This window comes from Schistocerca serialis, chromosome 8 (genome assembly GCF_023864345.2).
Source record: "Schistocerca serialis cubense isolate TAMUIC-IGC-003099 chromosome 8, iqSchSeri2.2, whole genome shotgun sequence".
Taxonomy (NCBI): Eukaryota; Metazoa; Arthropoda; class Insecta; order Orthoptera; family Acrididae; genus Schistocerca; species Schistocerca serialis.
In genome coordinates this window covers 534,458,857-534,480,315 of record NC_064645.1, presented here as the reverse complement: position 1 = coordinate 534,480,315, position 21,459 = coordinate 534,458,857, and the positions used below count along the sequence as shown (strand labels likewise).

Genomic DNA, 21,459 nt, shown 5'->3' with positions numbered 1-21,459 from the left:
AAGGAGCGCGCCATCGGAGACGCCGGTAATCATGGGAGATATTTCCACAATGGTTTCCTCATCATCTACTATGTCTGCTCACAAGCGTAAGTTATATGAGTCTCAGCCACGGCCAGTTCTTCCATCGTTGCCAAAGTTCCTTGTTGTTTCTCGGTCTGATGAAGGTCAAGACTTCTCCACGGTCAACTCTTTCATTATTCAGAAAGGTGTCGATGCAGCTGCAGGTCCTGTAAAGTCTTGCTCCCGATTACGAAATGGCACCTTGTTGTTAGAAACAGTCAGTGCCCTCCAGGCACAAAAATTGCTGCGTGCTTCACTGCTACACACCTTATCTGACCGGGTGAAGCACACCGCACCCTAAATTCATCACATGGGGTCGTTTATACACGCTCCCTCAACGGATTGTCTGATGAGGAAATTCAAAACTACCTGTCTGACCAGGGCGTAACGGCTGTTCATCGCGTCATGAAAAGGGTTGACAAGAACATCGTTCCAACCCGAACCGTCTTCTTGACGTTTGACAAAGTTCAACTTCCTTCGAACATAAAAGCAGGCTATGAGATAATTTCCATTCACCCTTACAGCCCAAACCCTACACGTTGCTATCGGTGTCAGCGGTTCAATCCGGCCAAATGCGTTACATGTGGCAAGGATGCCCATGAGGGTGCTTGTCCACCTCCATCCCCTCATTGCGTCAACTGTATGGGTGACCACGCTGCTTCCTCTCGAGATTGCCTCATTTTTAAAGACGAACGGCTCATTCAGGAAATCAGAGTGAAGGAAAAGGTGTTGACCTTTGCTGCTCGAAAGATATTCGCCAGTCGAAAGCCCACTGTGCCTCACACAGGTAAATACAGCACCGTCCTTGCCTCTCCTGGGCCAACGAAGGAGGCAACCACACAGACGTGTGATCTCACCTTTAGTGCCACAGTTGTCAGATTGGCCAGCGCAAAGATCGCCCGTTCAACGTCCCCACTCTCACCTGCTCACTCTATGGCTCACCCTTCATCGGGTTCTGCTAAATCTCGAGCCCCAAAATCAGACACCCAGAGTTCCAAAAAAAGAGCCTACTCGTGAAGATTTTTTACGTACCCCACCTTCACAACCATCGGTTCATCCTTCATATCAATGTCCAGTTTCCAAGAAGGCTAATAAGAAACCAAGTTCCTTTCCTTCTCCGCCACGGCGTGTCTCATCTACAGCACCACCTGGCGGTAACCGCCCTCGGCCATCTTTTGTGTCGCCGAGGCGCACTGCTGGCGGCCGATCAACTGGCTGATTGCTGGTGGCGGGAGCTGCTGCTCCTGGACAACCTATGGATGAGGATCTTCTGCCTTCAGCTGATAGCTGTTCCACGCTGTCAGTCGCAAGGTCTGAGCAGTCGTTGAGTTGACAGCAACCTTGGTCACATTCTTCCCTTTTCTGTCCACCCAATGTCCATTATCCATTGAAATATCCGCGGCATTCGAGCCCGTCGGGATGAATTGTCGATCCTCTTACAACCCTACTCACCGGTCATGTTCTGTCTTCAGGAAACAAAGCTGCGTCCCCACGACTGCTTTGTTTTCCCCCATTTTCAGTCAGTCCAATTTGATCTCCCCTCTGTTGAAGGCACTCCAGCATATGGAGGCCTCATGATTCTTCTCCATGATACTCTCCATTATCACCCAATACCCTTAAACAGTTCCTTCCAAGCTGTCACTGTCCGTCTTTTGCTTCTCTCTTTGTACTGTATACATTCCATCGTCCACACAAATGGCAAGAGAAAATCCCCTTCATCTTCTTGGTCAGCTTCCGCTTCCCTATTTGCTGGTTGGGGACTTCAATGCCCACCACGCGCTTTGGGGATCTCTGTGTCTTTGTCCGCACCGCTCATTATTGATAGATGTTATCCACCAAGCGGATCTTGTTTGCCTCAACACTGGGAACCCTACATTTTTGTCTGCCTCCACGACAAATTTCTCTCATTTGGGCCTCTCGGTCGGTACTGTTCCAATAGCTCGGCGTTTTGAATGGTTCACTCTTGCTGATACACACTCCAGTGACCACTTCCCATGTGTCCTTAGATTGCAGCCACAACTGCCGTATATGCGCCCGAGACACTGGGAGTTTGCCCAAGCCGATTGGACACTCTTTTCGTCTCTAGCGACATTCGATGACCGTCACTTTCCTAGCGTCGACGATGAGGTCACTCATATTACAGAAGTTATTCTTACAGCTGTGGAACGTTCAATACCTCGCACCTCCAAATTGCCCCGGTGCCCCCCAGTTCCTTGGTGGAACGAGGCATGGCGAGACCCAGTACATGAGCGGTGACATGCTCTTCGCATTTTCCGGCACCATCCTACTTTGGCAAACTGTATCCGCTATAAGCAGTTCCGTGCGCGATGCCGTCACGTCATCCGCGATAGCAAGAAGGCAAGCTGCAACTTCTTTACTAGCTCATTTAACACGTTCACTCCCTCCTCGGAAGTTTGGAGTCAGATTCGACGGTTATCTGGCGCACCTAGTTTCTCCCCGGTCTCTGGGCTGACTGTCGTGCATGATAAATTAGTGGACCCCGTCAAAATTCCTAAGTCATTGGGTCAACACTGTGCTGAGATTTCGAGCTCTTCAAATTACCTGCCAGCTTTTCTCCCAAAGAAACATGCAGCGGAAGTGTGACCCCTAGCTTTCTCCTCTCAAAATCGCGAAAGCTATAATACTGTTTTCTCTATGCGGGAACTCCAACACGCACTCTCTTCTTCTCGCTCTTCCGCCCCAGGACCGGATGGTATCCACATCCAAATGTTGCTGCATTTATCATACCATAGTCTGCGTTACCTCCTTCGCGTTTATAATCGTATTTGGACCGACAGTAATTTTCCCAGACGATGGTGGGAAGCTATCATCGTTCCTGTTCCGAAACTTGGAAAGGACAACCATCTCCCCTCTAGCTATCGCCCCATTTCTCTCACAAGTAGTGTATGTAAGGTTTTGGGGCGTATGGTGAACAGCCTTTTAACCTGGGGGCTGGAGTCCCGCAGTCTTTTAACACCTGCCCAATGCGGTTTCCGAAAGCATCGTTCTGCAGTTGACCATCTTGTTGCTCTCTCCACTTATATCATGAACAATTTTCTCTGGAAACGCCAAACAGTAGCAATATTTTTTGATCTGGATAGAGCGTATGATACCTGTTAAAGGACAGGCATCCTCCGCACACTGTTCTCTTGGGGATTTCGAGGACGGCTGCCCCTTTTTCTTCGTGAATTTATGGCAGAGCGCACATTTAAAGTGCGTGTGAACACTACTCTCTCCCGTACTTTCTCCCAAGAAAACGGGGTACCCCAGGGCTCTGTGCTAAGTGTTGTACTGTATGCCATTGTCATCAATCCAATTATGGATTGTCTCCATCCTGATGTCTCGGGCTCCCTATTTGTGGACAATTGTGCGATCTATTACAGCTCTCAACGGATCAGTCTTCTTGAACGTCGTCTTCAAGGTTGTCCCGATCGCCTCCACTCTTGGAGCATCGAAACTGGCTACCACTTTTCTCCCAGTAAGACCGTTTGTGTCAATTTTTGGCATCGTATGGAGTTTCTTCCGCCTTCCTTACATCTAGGCCCTGTCAACCTTCCGTTCGCGGACATCACAAAATTCTTGGGTCTTATGTTTGACAGAAAGCTGTGCTGGTCCTCCCAAGTTTCCTATCTTTCGGCTCGCTGTCTGCGATCCCTCAACACCCTCCATGTCCTGAATGGCACCTCCTGGGGAGCGGACCGAGTGGTCCTTCTTCGCCTCTATCGCACCTTAGTGCGATCGAAATTGGACTATGGAAACATAGTTTACTCCTCTGCTTGGCCGTCTGTTCTTTGGCGTCTCGACTCTGTCCACCACCGTGGATTACATTTAGTGTCTGGAGCTTTTTACACCAGCCCTGTGGAAAGCCTTTATGCTGAGGCTGCTGAACCTCCGCTGTCCAATCAGCGGGCTGTCCTTCTGAGTCATTATGCTAGCCATCTGTCTTCCACGCCTGCAAATCCGGCCCATGACATTTTTTTCGACGCCTCCTTTGATTTAGGGTATGCAGGCCGCCCTTCCTCCCTACTACCACCGGGAGTCCGCTTCGGTCAACTGCTCCATTCTCTTTCCTTCCACTTTCCTAAAACTTTCTTGACAACTTGGGGTACAGCACTGCCTTGGCTCCAGCCCCGGACCTGCCTGCTCCGTGACCTTTGTCAGTTTCCCAAGGATGGTACCCCTTCTCTTGTTTATCATCGGGCATTTGCTGCTCTATGCGCACAAATGAAGGATGCCACATTTATTTACACTGATGGCTCAAAAACATCGTTTGGAGTTGGGAGTGCCTATATTGTTGGTGACACCCCTAGATGATTTCGGCTTCCCGTCCAGTGTTCGGTTTTTACTGCGGAGCTTTACGCTGTTCTCCAGGGTGTCCAATACATCTGTCACCATCTGCAGATACAGTATGTTATCTGCTCAGATTCGCTCAGCTCTCTCCTCAGTATCGAAGCTCTCTACCCTGTCCACCCTTTGGTCCAGGACTGCCTCCACTTGCTCCACTTGGGGGGCATCTCTGTGGTGTTCCTCGGGATCCCAGGACATGTTGGTATCTGTGGAAAAGAGGCGGCAGATACAGTGGCAAAGGCTGCAATCTCTCTTCTTCAGCAAGCATTCGTACGATTCCCTTCGCTGATCTGTGGGGTGTTTTATGTCGTCGTGTTACTCTTTTATGGCACGCACATTGGTCGACACCTCCCAATAATAAATTGCGGGACGTGAAAGCTCTTCCCTGTGCTTGGACCTCTTCCTCCCGAACTCGTTGTCGAGAGGAGGTAATTTTAACTAGACTCCAGACAGGGCACAGGGGAAATGGAGCCCATTTTATCACAGTGTACTGTGACAAAATGGAGTCGTCTAAAAGTACTTCTTCTCCTACACTTTTGTTCTGCTCCTTAAAAATGACATACCATATGTTTACATACAGAAGTAATCTTAATGAAGCCAATGCAAAATGTTGACTACATTACTGTAATTAATTGTGTTTTGCTGTTAACTCTTGTAAAATTTTCCAGATTTGGCCCATGTGTTACCACAAGTAGATATATAATTTAGACTGTAGCAGAAAATCATATGATCATGATGAGTGCCACAGGGAAAGATACCAAGAACTGTGGAGTTAACGTAGAGAATAGAAACTTGACTACTTCAGCCATGAATTCGCCGCCAGTTACCCCTTCGAAAGCTTCATCATCGGTAAGATATCTTCACTAAAGGTAAACTCCAGTTGATATCCACATTAAAGACTTTTGTCAGCAGTAGTTATGATGTCATTACAGGGTACATCACAGAATAAAACTGGATCAACATCAAGTGTACTTCCAGTACCGCATTCATTGATGAGTCCTGTGGCTGTACCGACTCCAACGCTAGAACAGACAATCACACCTACATTGCAGTGAGTTCTTTCTCATTTGTGTTATAGCCTAAAAATATCAAGATGTTCTGCCAGACAGTGCAAATATAAAGTTATATAATCACTGTGTATATATTTTTAGACTGCCACATTTGTCAGACGAAAAGCTGGGCAGAATCATAAGAACCAAAAACAGTAGAGTCTCGTAGATGTGTCTGCAAGGAGCTCATACTGTGCTGTATTAACCACATTGTTGTAAGGATTTTGTCTTTTGTTAATGTATTGCTCTAAATGGATGAACAGTGTTTACAGTTTGATTTGTGAACTGAGTGTTTTGTTTGACAGGTGTATCTCACCCCCAAGAAACATAGTTCCAACTCAAGGTATGCTGTATCTGTTGTTGGATCAGTATCCACAAAAATTGGACAAACTGATGCCATTTTTCCAACTCTCAACCAAACTTTTAGCTTTGAATCTAACCTTGTCCTTGGGCTGGTCACTACACACACACACACACACACACACACACACACACACACACACACACACACACAAAACAGATGTAAACAAAAATAAAAATGGCACAAGAACTTCCCACTCCAACAATAAAATGGAAACTGACAAGACAACCATAGGAAATAGGGAGTGTAGGGCAGGGACAAGCTAAATATAAATCAGTGAAAAAGACTACACCATCCAAAACAAATATTATAGAAAATGTCTCAACTTACAACATAACGCTACAGCCACAAAACCAACAAGAACTGTACACTTCACTCACCCTATACAGCTCAAACGAAGCTGTTGATACAACAACAAAATAACCAACACCACCAACTTTGAAAAGTGGAATTGGACTTTTCCCGTGTCCTATATAGCTCAGACGCAACTCTAAATATGTACTGGCAAACCACAAATAAAAAAAAACCACAACCACAAACTTCACACACCTACATAACTCACAAAACATCACCAAAACCTGGACAACTCAGAAACCTAAAAAATTCCATATCCACTAGATCAGTTAAAAACAACTGAAGTGCCATAAACATAAAACTGATAATACCTCACAAATTCTCTAGAATAAAACCAGAACTAAAATTACTGGAGAGAGGGAGAGAGAGAGAGAGAGAGAGAGAGAGAGAGAGAGGAGGGTGGGGGGGGGGGGGGGGGGGGTTGAAGGGAGGGGGAGAAACAAACACCAAACAAATCAGAGCTAACAAAAAACCCAAACACAAAACAAAAGGAAAAAAAAAACATAACTCCCTGAAAACAAAGCAAACCCTTCCAAATCCATCTTACAGCACTTACTACCTAGGCTGAAATAAACCCACATGTTCACAGTGATAATAAAGACTCAAATGAACCCAATACCACACATTAAATTAAACACATCAGCATCCACCATGAGAGGGCACCATCAAACATAACATGACATCTGTAAACACGAACAAACTCAACACAGCACGTCATAGTAATGTCACACACCCATTACCTCACAGGTCGAAGTAGACAGAGGGTATGAGATGCTTTCAATGAGCCAAAGATTTTGTATTCTCGTTCATTGACTTCGCCAGTCCACAACCAAACTGTCACTTCTAAGCCTAACCTACACTTCTACACTTCAAGCTACGATTGTACTTCTAGACTTTCTGATGGCTAAGTGCACTTGCAGGACCCATTGCTCGTCAGTTGCATGTTGCTGTTGGTAATTTGTTGTCACCTGTTGGAGCCAGTTGGGTAATAGTACATGATAGCTTATGAGAATTGCTCAATCTAAACATTTTTACCTCATGTATGTCGAGATTTTTCAAGGTTGTGGTTAGGTGGTGTCTGAATTGCAGTCAGCTCCGTGTTGGTTCCTAACGTCCATTATGTCTGATCCGTGTCTCCGATCAATCAATATGTGGTCCATCTGATTTCTGGTTTGTCCATCAGGTCAAATCCGTGTTTCTTTGTGTACTTTGGGAAACATGTACTGCTGACAGTCATGCTTTTACTTGTAGCAAAATCTACAGTCGTAATTCCATTGTTGTTTGATATTTCATATGTCTTGCTATAGTTGGCTGAAAGGCCTCTTCTTTTCATATTTTTGCATTCAGGTCTCCTATTAATATCTTGACATGTTTGGGAGCCTGATCATACAGCTGTTCTGTCTTGCTATAAAACTTGTCCTTTTGTTGTTCATCTGCCTCCTCTGTGGGTTCATGTACATTTATCATTGTAATGTTGAAAAATTTTCCCCATAATCTTAATATGGACATCTGTCCATTGATTGGTTGGAAGCACATCACCACATGTTTCAGTTCTTTAGCGACCAAAAAACCTTTTCCGAAGGTTTTCATCGTCCCGCCACTACAGAAGATAATGAAATTTTCTGTGTCCATTATGTCACTCCCCTTCCACCTAATTTCCTGGAGAGCCAATATTTTTGTATTGTAGTTGTTTACTTGCGTTAGCAGCTGACATAGGGCTCCAGCTTGATATAGGCTCCGCACATTCCATGTTCCTATGTACATACCTCTTATCCGTTTTTTGTTTTCTGGGGTCACCATCAAAATATCTGTCCGGATTATTCCTTTGCTAGCATTCACAAGAATTGATTTTTTACTGGAGCATATTGTTAATCTTCCGCCCAACCATTTGGGGGGTTGCCCCTTACAGCTCGCAGGTAGCTGGCTCCATGTTCAGGGGAGCATCCTTGGCCTTCCATCCCTCTATTAACTGCAAGGCAGCAGGTGATTTGTATCGGGTTTACTCCCTTAGGGAGACTGTCTTCACCACACATCTAGAGCCCTCCCTGCCCTATTGAGTAAAAAAAGGCCACAAACAAAAGAGGTCTGACATGAGGGCACACGTCAAATGAACATACAGAAGTAATGTGGAAACAATGTAAGACTGAAATCCTCGAGGCAGCTGGAGGGGTTTAGGGGCATGAACGGGCTCAAAGGAAGTAAGTTTGGTTTGACGAAGAATTTATGAGAAGAACTGAGGAAGTAATATAGCATGAATGAAATTATTGCAGAGAACAATTCGAGCAAATCTGAATGAATATAATGAAAAGCACCATGTAGCAAAGAGAGTCCACAGACAGAAGAAAAGAGCTCAAGAAAAGAAAAAACTGGAAGAAACTAAACTGCTAGGAGAAGAGAAGCAAATTTGTGAAATGAAATGTACCAAAAGATTAAAGAAGAAAAGACCGGGTTCCAAGTCAGAACAAATATGTGTAGGAACAAAGAAGAGGAGTTGACAGGGGAGAGTAATAAAATACTTGACAGGTGGGCAGAATACTTCTAAGAGTTTCTGAACCCAGAAGTAGAAGGGTTAGAATGAGAGAAACTGGTGGAACTAACTTACTATGGACCAGAGATTTGAACACCAGAACCTACACTGGGGGAAGTGACGCAAGCTATTAAGACCTTAAAAAACAATAAGACGCCTGGAGAAGATCAGATCCAGGCCGAACTTCTCAAATATGGTGGGGAAACTCTTTGGAAAACAATTTGTAAAATAATACTGAATATCTGGCATGAGGAGAGCATGCCAATGGAGTGGAAAACAGCTATAATGTGATGAGATAAATGAAACTGTCTGAACTATCGAGGGATCTCCCTGCTAAATACTACATATAAAGTTTTCTCCAAGTTTCTAACCAACAGGTTTACTCCACATTTGGAAGAGAAAGTTGGAGACTGTCAGAGTGGCTTAAGAAGAAATAGGTCAACAACTGACCAGATCTTCACATTGTGCATAATACTTGAAAAATGTTATGAACATCAAATTAACACGCACCAGCTTTATATCGACTTTAAACAAGCCTATGATAGCCTCTCAAGAGAGGCATTGCGGAATGTAATGGAAGAGGATGGAATACCTAAGAAGCTCAGTAAACTTTATGTGATGACCCTCAGCGAAACAGGCGGTAAAGTAAAAACACAGGGTGAAATCTCCAGAGAAGTGGAAGTGAAGAAGGGACTTGGACAGGGTGACAGTATCTCCTCATTGCTATTCGACCTTTGCCTAGAAAAAGTCATAAGTCAGATAGATAAATAAAGGAGGAACCTTCTTTAATCATTCACTGCAGCACCTAGCCTACACTGATAATGTGGCATTACTCGCACGAAACACTGTTGTGCTAGGCGAAGCCTATCAACAACTGGAGAAAGGTGCAAGGGAACTTGGCCTGACAGTCAATGTCGAAAAGACCAAGTATGACAATGACCAATGAACAAAACCTACCAAATCTCAGGATAGCCGACAGGGAGTTTGAAAGGGTGAGAGACTTCAATTATCTTTGGTCAACTATCACTTAGACAAATGACATTGGCAGTGAGGTGAAAGCCAGAATAGCAGCAGGTAACAGATGCTACTTTGCTGCATTATCCATGGTTAGGAGTTCACTTCTATCACGAAAATCCAAAATCCTCATTTACAAAACAATTATAAGACCAGTTGTTATGTATGGTGCCGAAACGTGGACCATGACTGTAAATGAGGAAAGAATCCTTAGCATTTGGGAGAGAAAGGTGCTACGTAAAATATATGGCCCAATACATGATCAAGAAGGATGGCACATTCGTACAAATGCAGAACTACAACACCTTTTTGAAAATCCTGACATTGTAACTACCATTAAAATAAGAAGACTGCGTGGGCAGGGCACGTGGTCAGAATGGAAGAAGACAGAGCATGTAAGAGGATATTTGATGGCAAGGCTGGAGGCAGATGGTGGAGGGGACACCCCAGAAGTAGATGGGGGGAGGGGGGGGGGGATGGAGTTGAAGAATCCCAATTTCTGAGGAGTGGTTACGTGCGACTGAACTGTGCAGCTTACATTGGTGAGAGGTAACAAAACACCAACGAACTTCATTTACAAAGCAGAGGAAATCGTGTACAAACAACTTTAGTGGCTACTCACATCTGAGATACAATTTGTTGTGTTCACTTCATATCATTCCTCTTAGCAACAATTACCAACAGTTAAGTAAGTCTTGATGCTATTTACATAGTGAGATGTGCCATTTTCAAATTATTTACACAGCTTTGCATGAAGAATCAGTATATACTGTAGCATTGAAGATGCCTGTTGCAGATGCAAATGGGCATGAGGAAACCTCTATCTGGTGGGGTGATACAATTTTAGTTTATAGCATTCTCATCAGTGACTTACAAAGAAAATAGGTTTGAGGTAGTGGTGTCATGGAGACAAAAACTTCGAAACATGTAAATATATACGTCTACATCTATACTCTGCAAACCACCATGAAGTCAAGGCTGAGGGTACATTCATTATCCCAGTTTTCTTGCTGTTCCATTCACTATGGAGTGTGGGAGAAAGGATTGTTTGAATGCCTCTGTGTGTACTGCAATTATTCTTATATTATTCTCACAATCTGTACATAAGCAACACTTAGGGTGGTTGCAGTATGCTCCTAGAGTCATCATTTAAAGCCTGTTCATGAAAATTTGTTAGTAGACTTTGTTTTGGATAGTTTCTATGTATCTTCAAGAGACTGCCAATTCAGTTTCTTCTGTATTTCTGTAACACACTTCCATAGATCAAACAAACCTGTGATAATTCGTGCTGCACTTCCCTGTGTACGTTCAGTACCCCTGTAAGTCTTACTTGGTATGGGTTCCATACACATGAGCAATATTCTAGAGCCAGTCATATGAGTCATTTGTAAACAATCTCCTTTGTAGACTGTTTGCACTTCCCCAGTATTCTACCAATACATCAAAGTCTACAACCTACTTCACCCACGACTGAGCCTATGTGATCACTCCATTTCACATCCCTATAACATGTTACACCAAGGTATTTATATGAGTTGCCCAATTCCAACAATGATTCATTGATATTGTAGTCATAGGATACTATGTTTTTGGATTTTGCCAAGTGCACAATTTGACATTTTTGAATATTTAAAATAAGTTGCTGATATTTGCACCACTTTGAAATCTTATCAAGATCTGACTGAATATTTGTGCAGCTTCTTTCCGACAATGCTTCATTGTAGATGATATCATCTGCAAAAAGTCTGAGATTACTGTTAATATTGTTCCAGACATTATTAACTCTGATTTACTACAAATCAGATTATGCATGACACAATGGTAGCTTCCAAACATTCTCAAACATGCACATTTATTTCATAGATATTCAGTGCAATTGGGGGGGATGATCTATTCTTTGGTGGTAACTGTGAACCACAAACACTGATTTGCTGCAAAATAAGTTACATATCCAAAACACTTGTACCAGTAACTATATGAAAATATAGTTTTGTAAGCATCCGAAAGTTCTCAAAAATTACCTATTTCTCATGTAATTATGCAGTAGATCCCCACCTTTCCTAACTAATTGGGACCAAACACTGTTCAGTATAGTGGGAATTTGGAGTAAGTGGATTTTTTTGCAGATTATCAATATATTGACTTAATTATTAAAATTAAGTAACCTTTGACAACCTGTAGCCCAGACACCGTACCTATCCCTCTCTCTCCCCCACGTTCCAAGCACATTATTGCAAATTTATTGTTAAACTTTGTTCCGTGAGGGCTGAGTTACTTTACCAAGTCACTATGCCTTTCTGTTAAACATTAAACATGGCAAGTAAACAGTTGTTCTTTTCATAGTTTAAAACGGAAACTTTAAGTATTAAAAGAGTGGACAAGGGAGAAAGTGCTGCTAAATCATCACTTGAATATGGTGTCAGAGAAGCAACAATTAGTGACTAGAAAAAAGGCACTTTAAAATTGAGCAGTTTTGTTCTGCTTCAATTAAAATAACTTGAAAAGCAGCAAAAAATGACTTGTCTTTAGTTGCAGAATTTGATGAGGCCTTGTTCTTGTGGGTCACTCAAGAAAGACAGAAAGGAATCCACATTTGTGCTCCTTTGGTAAAAGAAAAGGCACATCAACTGAACAAGCTTGTGGATGGTGACCGGTCATTTTCAGCTAGCTGTGGTTTTTTGCATCATTTGAAGAAAAGACACAGAATTAGACAGCTCACACTTGCTGGAGAGGAGCTGTCGGCTGACAATGAAGCAGCTGCTAATTACCTAAAAGAAAATGAAGACCTTGTTTCTTCTCAAAACTGCACACTTCAGAAAGTTTACAATGTGGATGAGACCGGACTGAATTTTGAGGCTGTACCTACCAAAAGACGTGGTTCGCCAGAAGAGAAATCTGACTTGGCTTGTGGCAGTGCTTCAGCACCAAACAAACTTGGGCTGATGGTATGAGGTAAATCAGTGAAATCACACGTTCAAACATATTAACATTAACTCACTTCCTGTGTATTGTGAGGAGAAAAAAATGCTTGGATGGAGCCAGACTTATTCAAGGAATGGTTTGAGCACCAATTTGTCGCTAAAGGACTGCATTCAGTAGAGATAATGGATTGCCTAATTGTGCTCTGCAGTTTATAGATAGTGCTCTGTCCCACCCAAAAGAAACGAAACTTGTTTGTCAAGACATCAAAGCAGTTTTTCTGCTACCGAATGTAACCTCAATTATTCAGCCTATGGACCAGGGTGTGTTGCAGGCCATTAAACAGAAATATAGAAAAATGCTGCTTTGCACCTTCCTTGAAGAGGATGAAAGTGAAAACACAATCCTGAAAAACTTATCACAATTACAATAAAATATTATTGTATTACAATTACAATACAGTTACAATAAAAGATGTCATTTCCCTTTTGGCTGAAGCACAGGATAACATCACTAAAGGTGCATTACAAAAATCATGGGAAAATCTCTGGTGTACATAGGAATTTGTTGAAACAACTTTTACATCAGTGGAAGACTGTGACCTTTTCCCACTAGTTAAGAAAATCCCTGGCTGTGAAGACACAGAAGAAAGCTGTGTTGAGGAGTGGGCTGCTGTTAACAGCAATGACCACCAGGAGTACAGAGACAAAGACGTCATAGCAATGGTGCGGGGCTCATTAGTTCAGATCGACTTGGAGAAAAGTGAGGAGGAGGAGGTGGTGAATGCCCAAACTGAATTCACACCACATGCAAAAGGGGCAAATGCTCTTGACCTTGCCTAATGCTGTGTCGAACAGCACACTTCATCATATTATGTTCATGCGGCAATGACGGAACATTGCATCCTTCAGTCGGTTCAGTGCTCTTCTTCAGAAGAAAATGACTGACTTTACTTCTTAAGTGTGTTTAAATTGGTTATTTTTCATGTTTAGCAATAATTAAACATGATTGTGCAGAATATTATAAATGGAGTCAACCAGCTTTTATTTAGATTCGTTGTATAATAATAAATGCATGTTTTTTCACAAACATCTGTTTAATTTTTCCCGTTTCTAAGTTTAAACAATTGGTATTTTTTCTGGAATCTGTTTCAGAATAGGCAGATTTTTGGAATAGAGGGACTCTAAGGTACATTGAAATTAGAGAACAGTTGTTTTGAATGAGGATAGGCCTACTTTCCTCAAATATTTTAAAAGAGCACAAATAAGTTTGTCTAGAGTTGACAACAACAGTAAAAGTTTATCGCAGCATTTGTAATTGTTCGAAATTTCACCATGGACCTTGCCGTTGGTGGGGAGGCTTGCGTGCCTCAGCGATACAGATAGCCGTACCGTAGGTGCAACCACAACGGAGGGGTATCTGTTGAGAGGCCAGACAAATGTGTGGTTCCTGAAGAGGGGCAGCAGCCTTTTCAGTAGTTGCAAGGGCAACAGTCTGGATGATTGACTGATCTGGCCTTGTAACAATAACCAAAACGGCCTTGCTGTGCTGGTACTGCGAACGGCTGAAAGCAAGGGGAAACTACAGCTGTAATTTTTCCCGAGGGCATGCAGCTTTACTGTATGATTACATGATGATGGCGTCCTCTTGGGTAAAATATTCCGGAGGTAAAATAGTCCCCCATTCGGATCTCCGGGCGGGGACTACTCAAGAGGATGTCGTTATCAGGAGAAAGAAAACTGGCGTTCTACGGATCGGAGCGTGGAATGTCAGATCCCTTAATCAGGCAGGTAGGTTAGAAAATTTAAAAAGGGAAATGGATAGGTTGAAGTTAGATATAGTGGGAATTAGTGAAGTTCGGTGGCAGGAGGAACAAGACTTCTAGTCAGGTGACTACAGGTTTATAAACACAAAATCAAATAGGGGGAATGCAGGAGTAGGTTTAATAATGAATAGGAAAATAGGAATGCAGGTAAGCTACTACAAACAGCATAGTGAACGCATTATTGTGGCCAAGATAGATACGAAGCCCACACCTACTACAGTAGTACAAGTTTATATGCCAACTAGCTCTGCAGATGACGAAGAAATTGAAGAAATGTATGATGAAATAAAAGAAATTATTCAGATTGTGAAGGGAGATGAAAATTTAATAGTCACGGGTGACTGGAATTCGAGCGCAGGAAAAGGGAGAGAAGGAAACATAGTAGGTGAATATGGATTGGGGGACAGAAATGAGAGAGGAAGCCGCCTGGTAGAATTTTGCACAGAGCACAACATAATCATAACTAACACTTGGTTCAAGAATCATGAAAGAAGGTTGTATACATGGAAGAACCCTGGAGATACTAAAAGGTATCAGATAGATTATATAATGGTAAGACAGAGATTTAGGAACCAGGTTTTAAATTGTAAGACATTTCCAGGGGCAGATGTGGACTCTGACCACAATCTATTGGTTATGACCTGTAGATTAAAACTGAAGAAACTGCAAAAAGGTGGGAATTTAAGGAGATGGGACCTGGATAAACTAAAAGAACCAGAGGTTGTACAGAGATTCAGGGAGAGCATAAGGGAGCAATTGACAGGAATGGGGGAAATAAATACAGTAGAAGAAGAATGGGTAGCTTTGAGGGATGAAGTAGTGAAGGCAGCAGAGGATCAAGTAGGTAAAAAGACGAGGGCTAGTAGAAATCCTTGGGTAACAGAAGAAATATTGAATTTAATTGATGAAAGGAGAAAATATAAAAATGCAGTAAGTGAAACAGGCAAAAAGGAATACAAACGTCTCAAAAATGAGATCGACAGGAAGTGCAAAATGGCTAAGCAGGGATGGCTAGAGGACAAATGTAAGGATGTAGAGGCCTATCTCACTAGGGGTAAGATAGATACCGCCTACAGGAAAATTAAAGAGACCTTTAGAGATAAGAGAACGACTTGTATGAATATCAAGAGCTCAGATGGAAACCCAGTTCTAAGCAAAGAAGGGAAAGCAGAAAGGTGGAAGGAGTATATAGAGGGTCTATACAAGGGCGATGTACTTGAGGACAATATTATGGAAATGGAAGAGGATGTAGATGAAGATGAAATGGGAGATACGATACTGCGTGAAGAGTTTGACAGAGCACTGAAAGACCTGAGTCGAAACAAGGCCCCCGGATTAGACAGTATTCCATTGGAACTTCTGACGGCCGTGGGAGAGCCAGTCCTGACAAAACTCTACCATCTGGTGAGCAAGATGTATGAAACAGGCGAAATACCCTCAGACTTCAAGAAGAATATAATAATTCCAATCCCAAAGAAAGCAGGTGTTGACAGATGTGAAAATTACCGAACTATCAGCTTAATAAGTCACAGCTGCAAAATACTAACACGAATTCTTTACAGACGAATGGAAAAACTCGTAGAAGCCAACCTCGGGGAAGATCAGTTTGGATTCCGTAGAAACACTGGAACACGTGAGGCAATACTGACCTTACGACTTATCTTAGAAGAAAGATTAAGGAAAGGCAAACCTACGTTTCTAGCATTTGTAGACTTAGAGAAAGCTTTTGACAATGTTGACTGGAATACTCTCTTTCAAATTCTAAAGGTGGCAGGGGTAAAATACAGGGAGCGAAAGGCTATTTACAATTTGTACAGAAACCAGATGGCAGTTATAAGAGTCGAGGGACATGAAAGGGAAGCAGTGGTTGGGAAGGGAGTAAGACAGGGTTGTAGCCTCTCCCCGATGTTGTTCAATTTGTATATTGAGCAAGCAGTAAAGGAAACAAAAGAAAAATTTGGAGTAGGTATTAAAATTCATGGAGAAGAAATAAAAACTTTGAGGTTCGCCGATGACATTGTAATTCTGTCAGAGACAGCAAAGGACTTGGAAGAGCAGTTGAATGGAATGGACAGTGTCTTGAAAGGAGGATATAAGATGAACATCAACAAAAGCAAAACAAGGATAATGGAATGTAGTCTAATTAAGTCGGGTGATGCTGAGGGAATTAGATTAGGAAATGAGGCACTTAAAGTAGTAAAGGAGTTTTGCTATTTGGGGAGCAAAATAACTGATGATGGTCGAAGTAGAGAGGATATAAAATGTAGGCTGGCAATGGCAAGGAAAGCGTTTCTGAAGAAGAGAAATTTGTTAACATCCAGTATTGATTTAAGTGTCAGGAAGTCATTTCTGAAAGTATTCGTATGGAGTGTAGCCATGTATGGAAGTGAAACATGGACGATAAATAGTTTAGACAAGAAGAGAATAGAAGCTTTCGAAATGTGGTGCTACAGAAGAATGCTGAAGATTAGATGGGTAGATCACATAACTAATGAGGAAGTATTGAATAGGATTGGGGAGAAGAGAAGTTTGTGGCACAACTTGACCAGAAGAAGGGATCGGTTGGTAGGACATGTTCTGAGGCATCAAGGGATCACCAATTTAGTATTGGAGGGCAGCGTGGAGGGTAAAAATCGTAGAGGGAGACCAAGAGATGAATACACTAAGCAGATTCAGAAGGATGTAGGTTGCAGTAGGTACTGGGAGATGAAAAAGCTTGCACAGGATAGAGTAGCATGGAGAGCTGCATCAAACCAGTCTCAGGCCGTAAGACCACAACAACAATCACTATACAAATGGGTATTGATACAGTCAGTGAAAGGTTCTGCAGAAGTTATGAGAACAGTAAAATATGTGAATTTTGAATTTCAAATTAGCACATGAATCTTGTACACAAAGTGGAAATTCTGAAGTTGGCTTTTATGTATAAATAAATGTGAGAGTTGCACATATTTTTCATGTAACTGTTTCTGCGCCAACTACTACTCTGACTTGCCGAAGAAGAACAGCAAAACATGTCTTCTGCCCGTTGCGACTAACAATGCACTGTTGTACACTCTTTGAGTGGAGACATTGTCTTGAATGATTCATCCACTATTAGCCGTCTAGAATTTGTTCTGTATGATCGGACACTACAATTATTTTCTAGACTGTAAAAATGTCTTGAAGCTAACTGATACGCAGTTCTTACAACGTAATAGGAGCAGTTTGGTCTCATGGCCACAGTGTATGGATGGACTTGTACAGCCACAGAAGCTGCTTCTGGCTTCAGAATATATTCTTTTACTTCTTGCAGAGTATGCAAGAGTATGACTGCAGCCACAGAAGCTGCTTCTGGCTTCAGAATATATTCTTTTACTTCTTGCAGAGTATGTGTTGCTTGGGTAGTATGCAGAAAATTGTATGATGGATCCCTGCCTTTTGTGGATAATGCCCTAACAACTATGCAGTCCAAGCATTTAAGCCGGTCAGTTTTAGCAACTAAATCGGACAAAATGTGTGCCACAGTGTCTCACCACTCTTACATTCTACCATTTTCCTGTTAGCCTTGCACACCATAGTGCTATGTGACAACAACCTAAGTGGGTATCAGTCAGGTGAAAAGACAGAAGGGCAGCTGTCCAACCCACATCACAGTCAGCATAGAGAGTAAGTGTCTACAATGACTAGTGACGCTGATGAAACATAACTGGATGATCCTTTGATGGCATGTGATCAGCATGGAAACTGGTCATATTGTTATTTGTCCTGTGACGCTTTCTCAACTGAGGCCTAGCTCTAGACGTGTGACTTGCCAAACTCTTTGGAAGGCTAGTGCCCATAGGTGTGGTTGTTGGAGACCATACTGCTTATTCCTGTGACATTGGTATCTGGCCTGGGATTAAAGTGTTTGGAAATAGACTGAGGGAACTTGGGCAGAGCATTTGTAACAGATTGCACATCCAGCTACTTCTGCACCTGCACCTTGCTAGGCAGTCGTATTAAAACAAAATATCAAATAACAATTGTGACTGCTTTCACCACATTCCTTTCGGGGATCATGAACTGCAGGTCACTTTGGGATAAAGGTAGACATCTGGAACTAGAATTGGAACTAAATAATACCAAGTTGGATGTCTTTGCGGTATCAGAGGTACAAACCAAAGGAAGAGGATCAGATAGAGTTGCAGTCAATAAGCTAACCAGAAGTAGTTCTTATCACTAACAAGATAATTAAATTAAAGTTATAGTTACTGAAAGTATCTCAGGCCTAATAGTGAGAATAGTATAATGTATAAATAAGAGCTACATAATCTAAATAGTACATCCAAGTTTATGCCCCAACAACATCACATTAGAAGATCTTTATGAGCTGTTACAAGAACTGTTAAACAAAAGTTTGTCAGATTGTAGGATAGTAATAGGTTACTTAATGTAAAAGTAGGGACAAAGCTGATATTGCATGTATGGAAACAGCCCTCGTGTAATGTATGACTGCATTCAGAAGTAGTGTCAGAACTAGGGGAACCAGTTCAGTGTGTGGGAAGAGGGAAAAACCAAGCAGGAAAAATGTGAAGAACTCTAGACTCATTAGTCTTATGTCAGTGGTGTATTTTTTTTACGAAAATTCTCACTAATTACTAAGAAAAACCATGGAACAGAACAAGCTGTGGAAAAGAACAAGCTGGCTTTAGAAGTGGCGTTCAGCACAGTGGGCCATCTAAAGGTTGTCAATGAAGTTACAGAAAGAAGCAACAAATATAAGCTACAATTTTATATTTTACAGATTGATAAGATTTGACCCTGTTACTATAAAATACATGCTGGCTGCACTTGAGAACCATTCATTTAATGTACCTACATCAGTTTGTAGAAAAATATGTATTTGATTACATCTGTGTTTGTTTGCTGATGATGCTGTGGTGTACGATAAGGTGTCAAAGTTGACTGTAGGAAGATACAAGATGACGTAGACAAAATATCCAGTTGGTGTGATGAATGGCAGCTAGCTCTAAATATGGAAAAATGTAACTTAATGCAGATGAGGAAGAAAGTAGGAAGAACAAACCTATAACATTTGGATACTATATTACTAGTGTCCTCCTTGACACAGTTAAGTCATTTAAATATCTAGGTATAACATTGCAAAGCAGTATGAAATGGCATGAGAATGTGAAAACTCTGGTAGGGAAGGCAAATGGTCTTCGATTTATTGGGAGAATTTTAGGAAAGAGTGGTCCACCTGTAAAGGAGACTGCATGTAGGATGCTAGTGCAACCTATTCTTTAGTACTGCTAGTGTGTTTGGTATTTGTACCTGGTAGCATTGAAGGAAGACATTGAAGCGATTCACCCCGAGGCGGGCTGCTAGATTTGTTACCAACAGGTTTGAACAACATGTGTTACGAAGATGCTTCAGGAACTCAAATGGGAATCCCTGAAGGGAAGGTAATGTTCTTTTCGAGAAACACTATTGAGAAAATTTAGAAAACCAGCATTTGAAGCTGGCTGCCAAACAATTGTACTGCTGCCAAACATTTGTACTGCTGCCAAACAATTGTACTGCTGCCAAACAATTGCACTGCTGCCAACATACATTGGACATAAGGACCACAAAGATAAGGTATGAAAAATTAGGGCTCCCACAGAGTTGTATAGACAGTCATTCCCCCCCGCCCCATTCTATTTGTGAATGGAACAGGAAAGAAACGACTAGTAGTGATACAGGGTACCCTCTGCCACGCCCTGTATGGTGGCTTGCGGAGTATCGAAGTAGATATAGAAGTTCAGAGATTGAGAAACAATTTAGGCAAGGGAGTCCATTTCACAAAAACTACAGTCTGCAGCCTTGCAAGAAGTCTCCAGATCATTAACCCATTTACTTACACAGCTGGCTCACAGTCAACTGCAGGTTTCAAGTCTGTTATTACATTGCCAGCTGTGAGACGGGCTGAGTAGCTATAGCTTCTTCTTTGTGTGTCTTCTTCTCTGTTAGGTGTACATCTTTGGAAAGCTGAGCAATCGATCTATTGAGTAACATATAACACACTTGATTTATTTAGATATTTTCGAGTTATAAGTAATCGTTTATAGGTTTTGTTCGGTACATCCCCCCACCTCTGGCCCCAATCCCACCAAGAAAACACCCTCCAGAAATTGTGTAGTGTGCTAAGCAAGGAAGATGAAAAGTGATACACACTATGAGCGTCTGAAACGTCTAGTGGCATTGTACATGCCTTTATTTTTTAGGATGTACCACAGTAACAAAAACTTCTATAACAGTAGTACCTTCCCTCAGCACTACCGTAAATAGTAAGGAAAGATTTATTAAAAAAATTATACAAAAAAATTTGATTTTGAGAAAAGTGTGCACAACAAAATATGCTGATTGTGGTAGATTTAATTAGTAAGTATGGGTCGACTATGGGGTAAAGTATTAGTAAGTCAGTGGGCTAAACTTGGATAGAGAAAGATGATGAATATATGTTACAATCTTTGAGCTATCACTTCCCACCATTGTAAAAAGCAGTCTGTGTAGTGATTTAAACAAGAACAGCACCTCAGTACTCAGTTGCTGATGTTGTTACCCATTAGATGATTACTGGTGCTGTGATAGTTGTCCAGTATGCATAAAATAATCTTCATTGTACCATCTTCAATTTGCAGATGACTTACTTTTCTTTTTTCTCTGAATTCAAAGCAACTTAAAACACCAGATAGGAACTGAACAGAGCAAGTATGACAGTAGGCATGTCAATCACAGGGGGGGGGGGGAGGGGGGGAAAGTATGATCAGCATGCTAGTAGCAATAAAAATTAAAAAAGTTGATGGCAAATGAAAAGAAGTGGATGGTCACTTACAGGAGAGAGGGGAAGAAAAAAGAAAAGTGGTCAACTGTTTTGTGAAATGATTTTTCTTTTAAGGAATAAAATAGATAAGAGTGAAATCCCACTACACAAATCTCATCTGGTACTGTTTTAAAATTCTAAGTTAAACACTGAACTTCAAATTTTCACTCAGAACCT

At 41.9% G+C, this 21,459-nt stretch overlaps 1 protein-coding gene across 2 annotated transcripts in view; it reads left to right on the top strand.

Annotated features, from left to right (window-relative positions):
- The window catches only part of LOC126416033 (uncharacterized), a 72,803-nt gene that overhangs the window by 7,595 nt on the left and 43,749 nt on the right, over nucleotides 1-21,459 (top strand). For both annotated transcript variants that reach the window (XM_050083486.1, XM_050083487.1), the window contains 2 exons: nucleotides 5,076-5,256; nucleotides 5,340-5,458. In XM_050083486.1, the coding sequence (XP_049939443.1) occupies nucleotides 5,134-5,256; nucleotides 5,340-5,458 (242 nt within the window). In that variant the 5' untranslated portion in view covers nucleotides 5,076-5,133. The remainder of the gene's footprint in view (nucleotides 1-5,075; nucleotides 5,257-5,339; nucleotides 5,459-21,459) is intronic.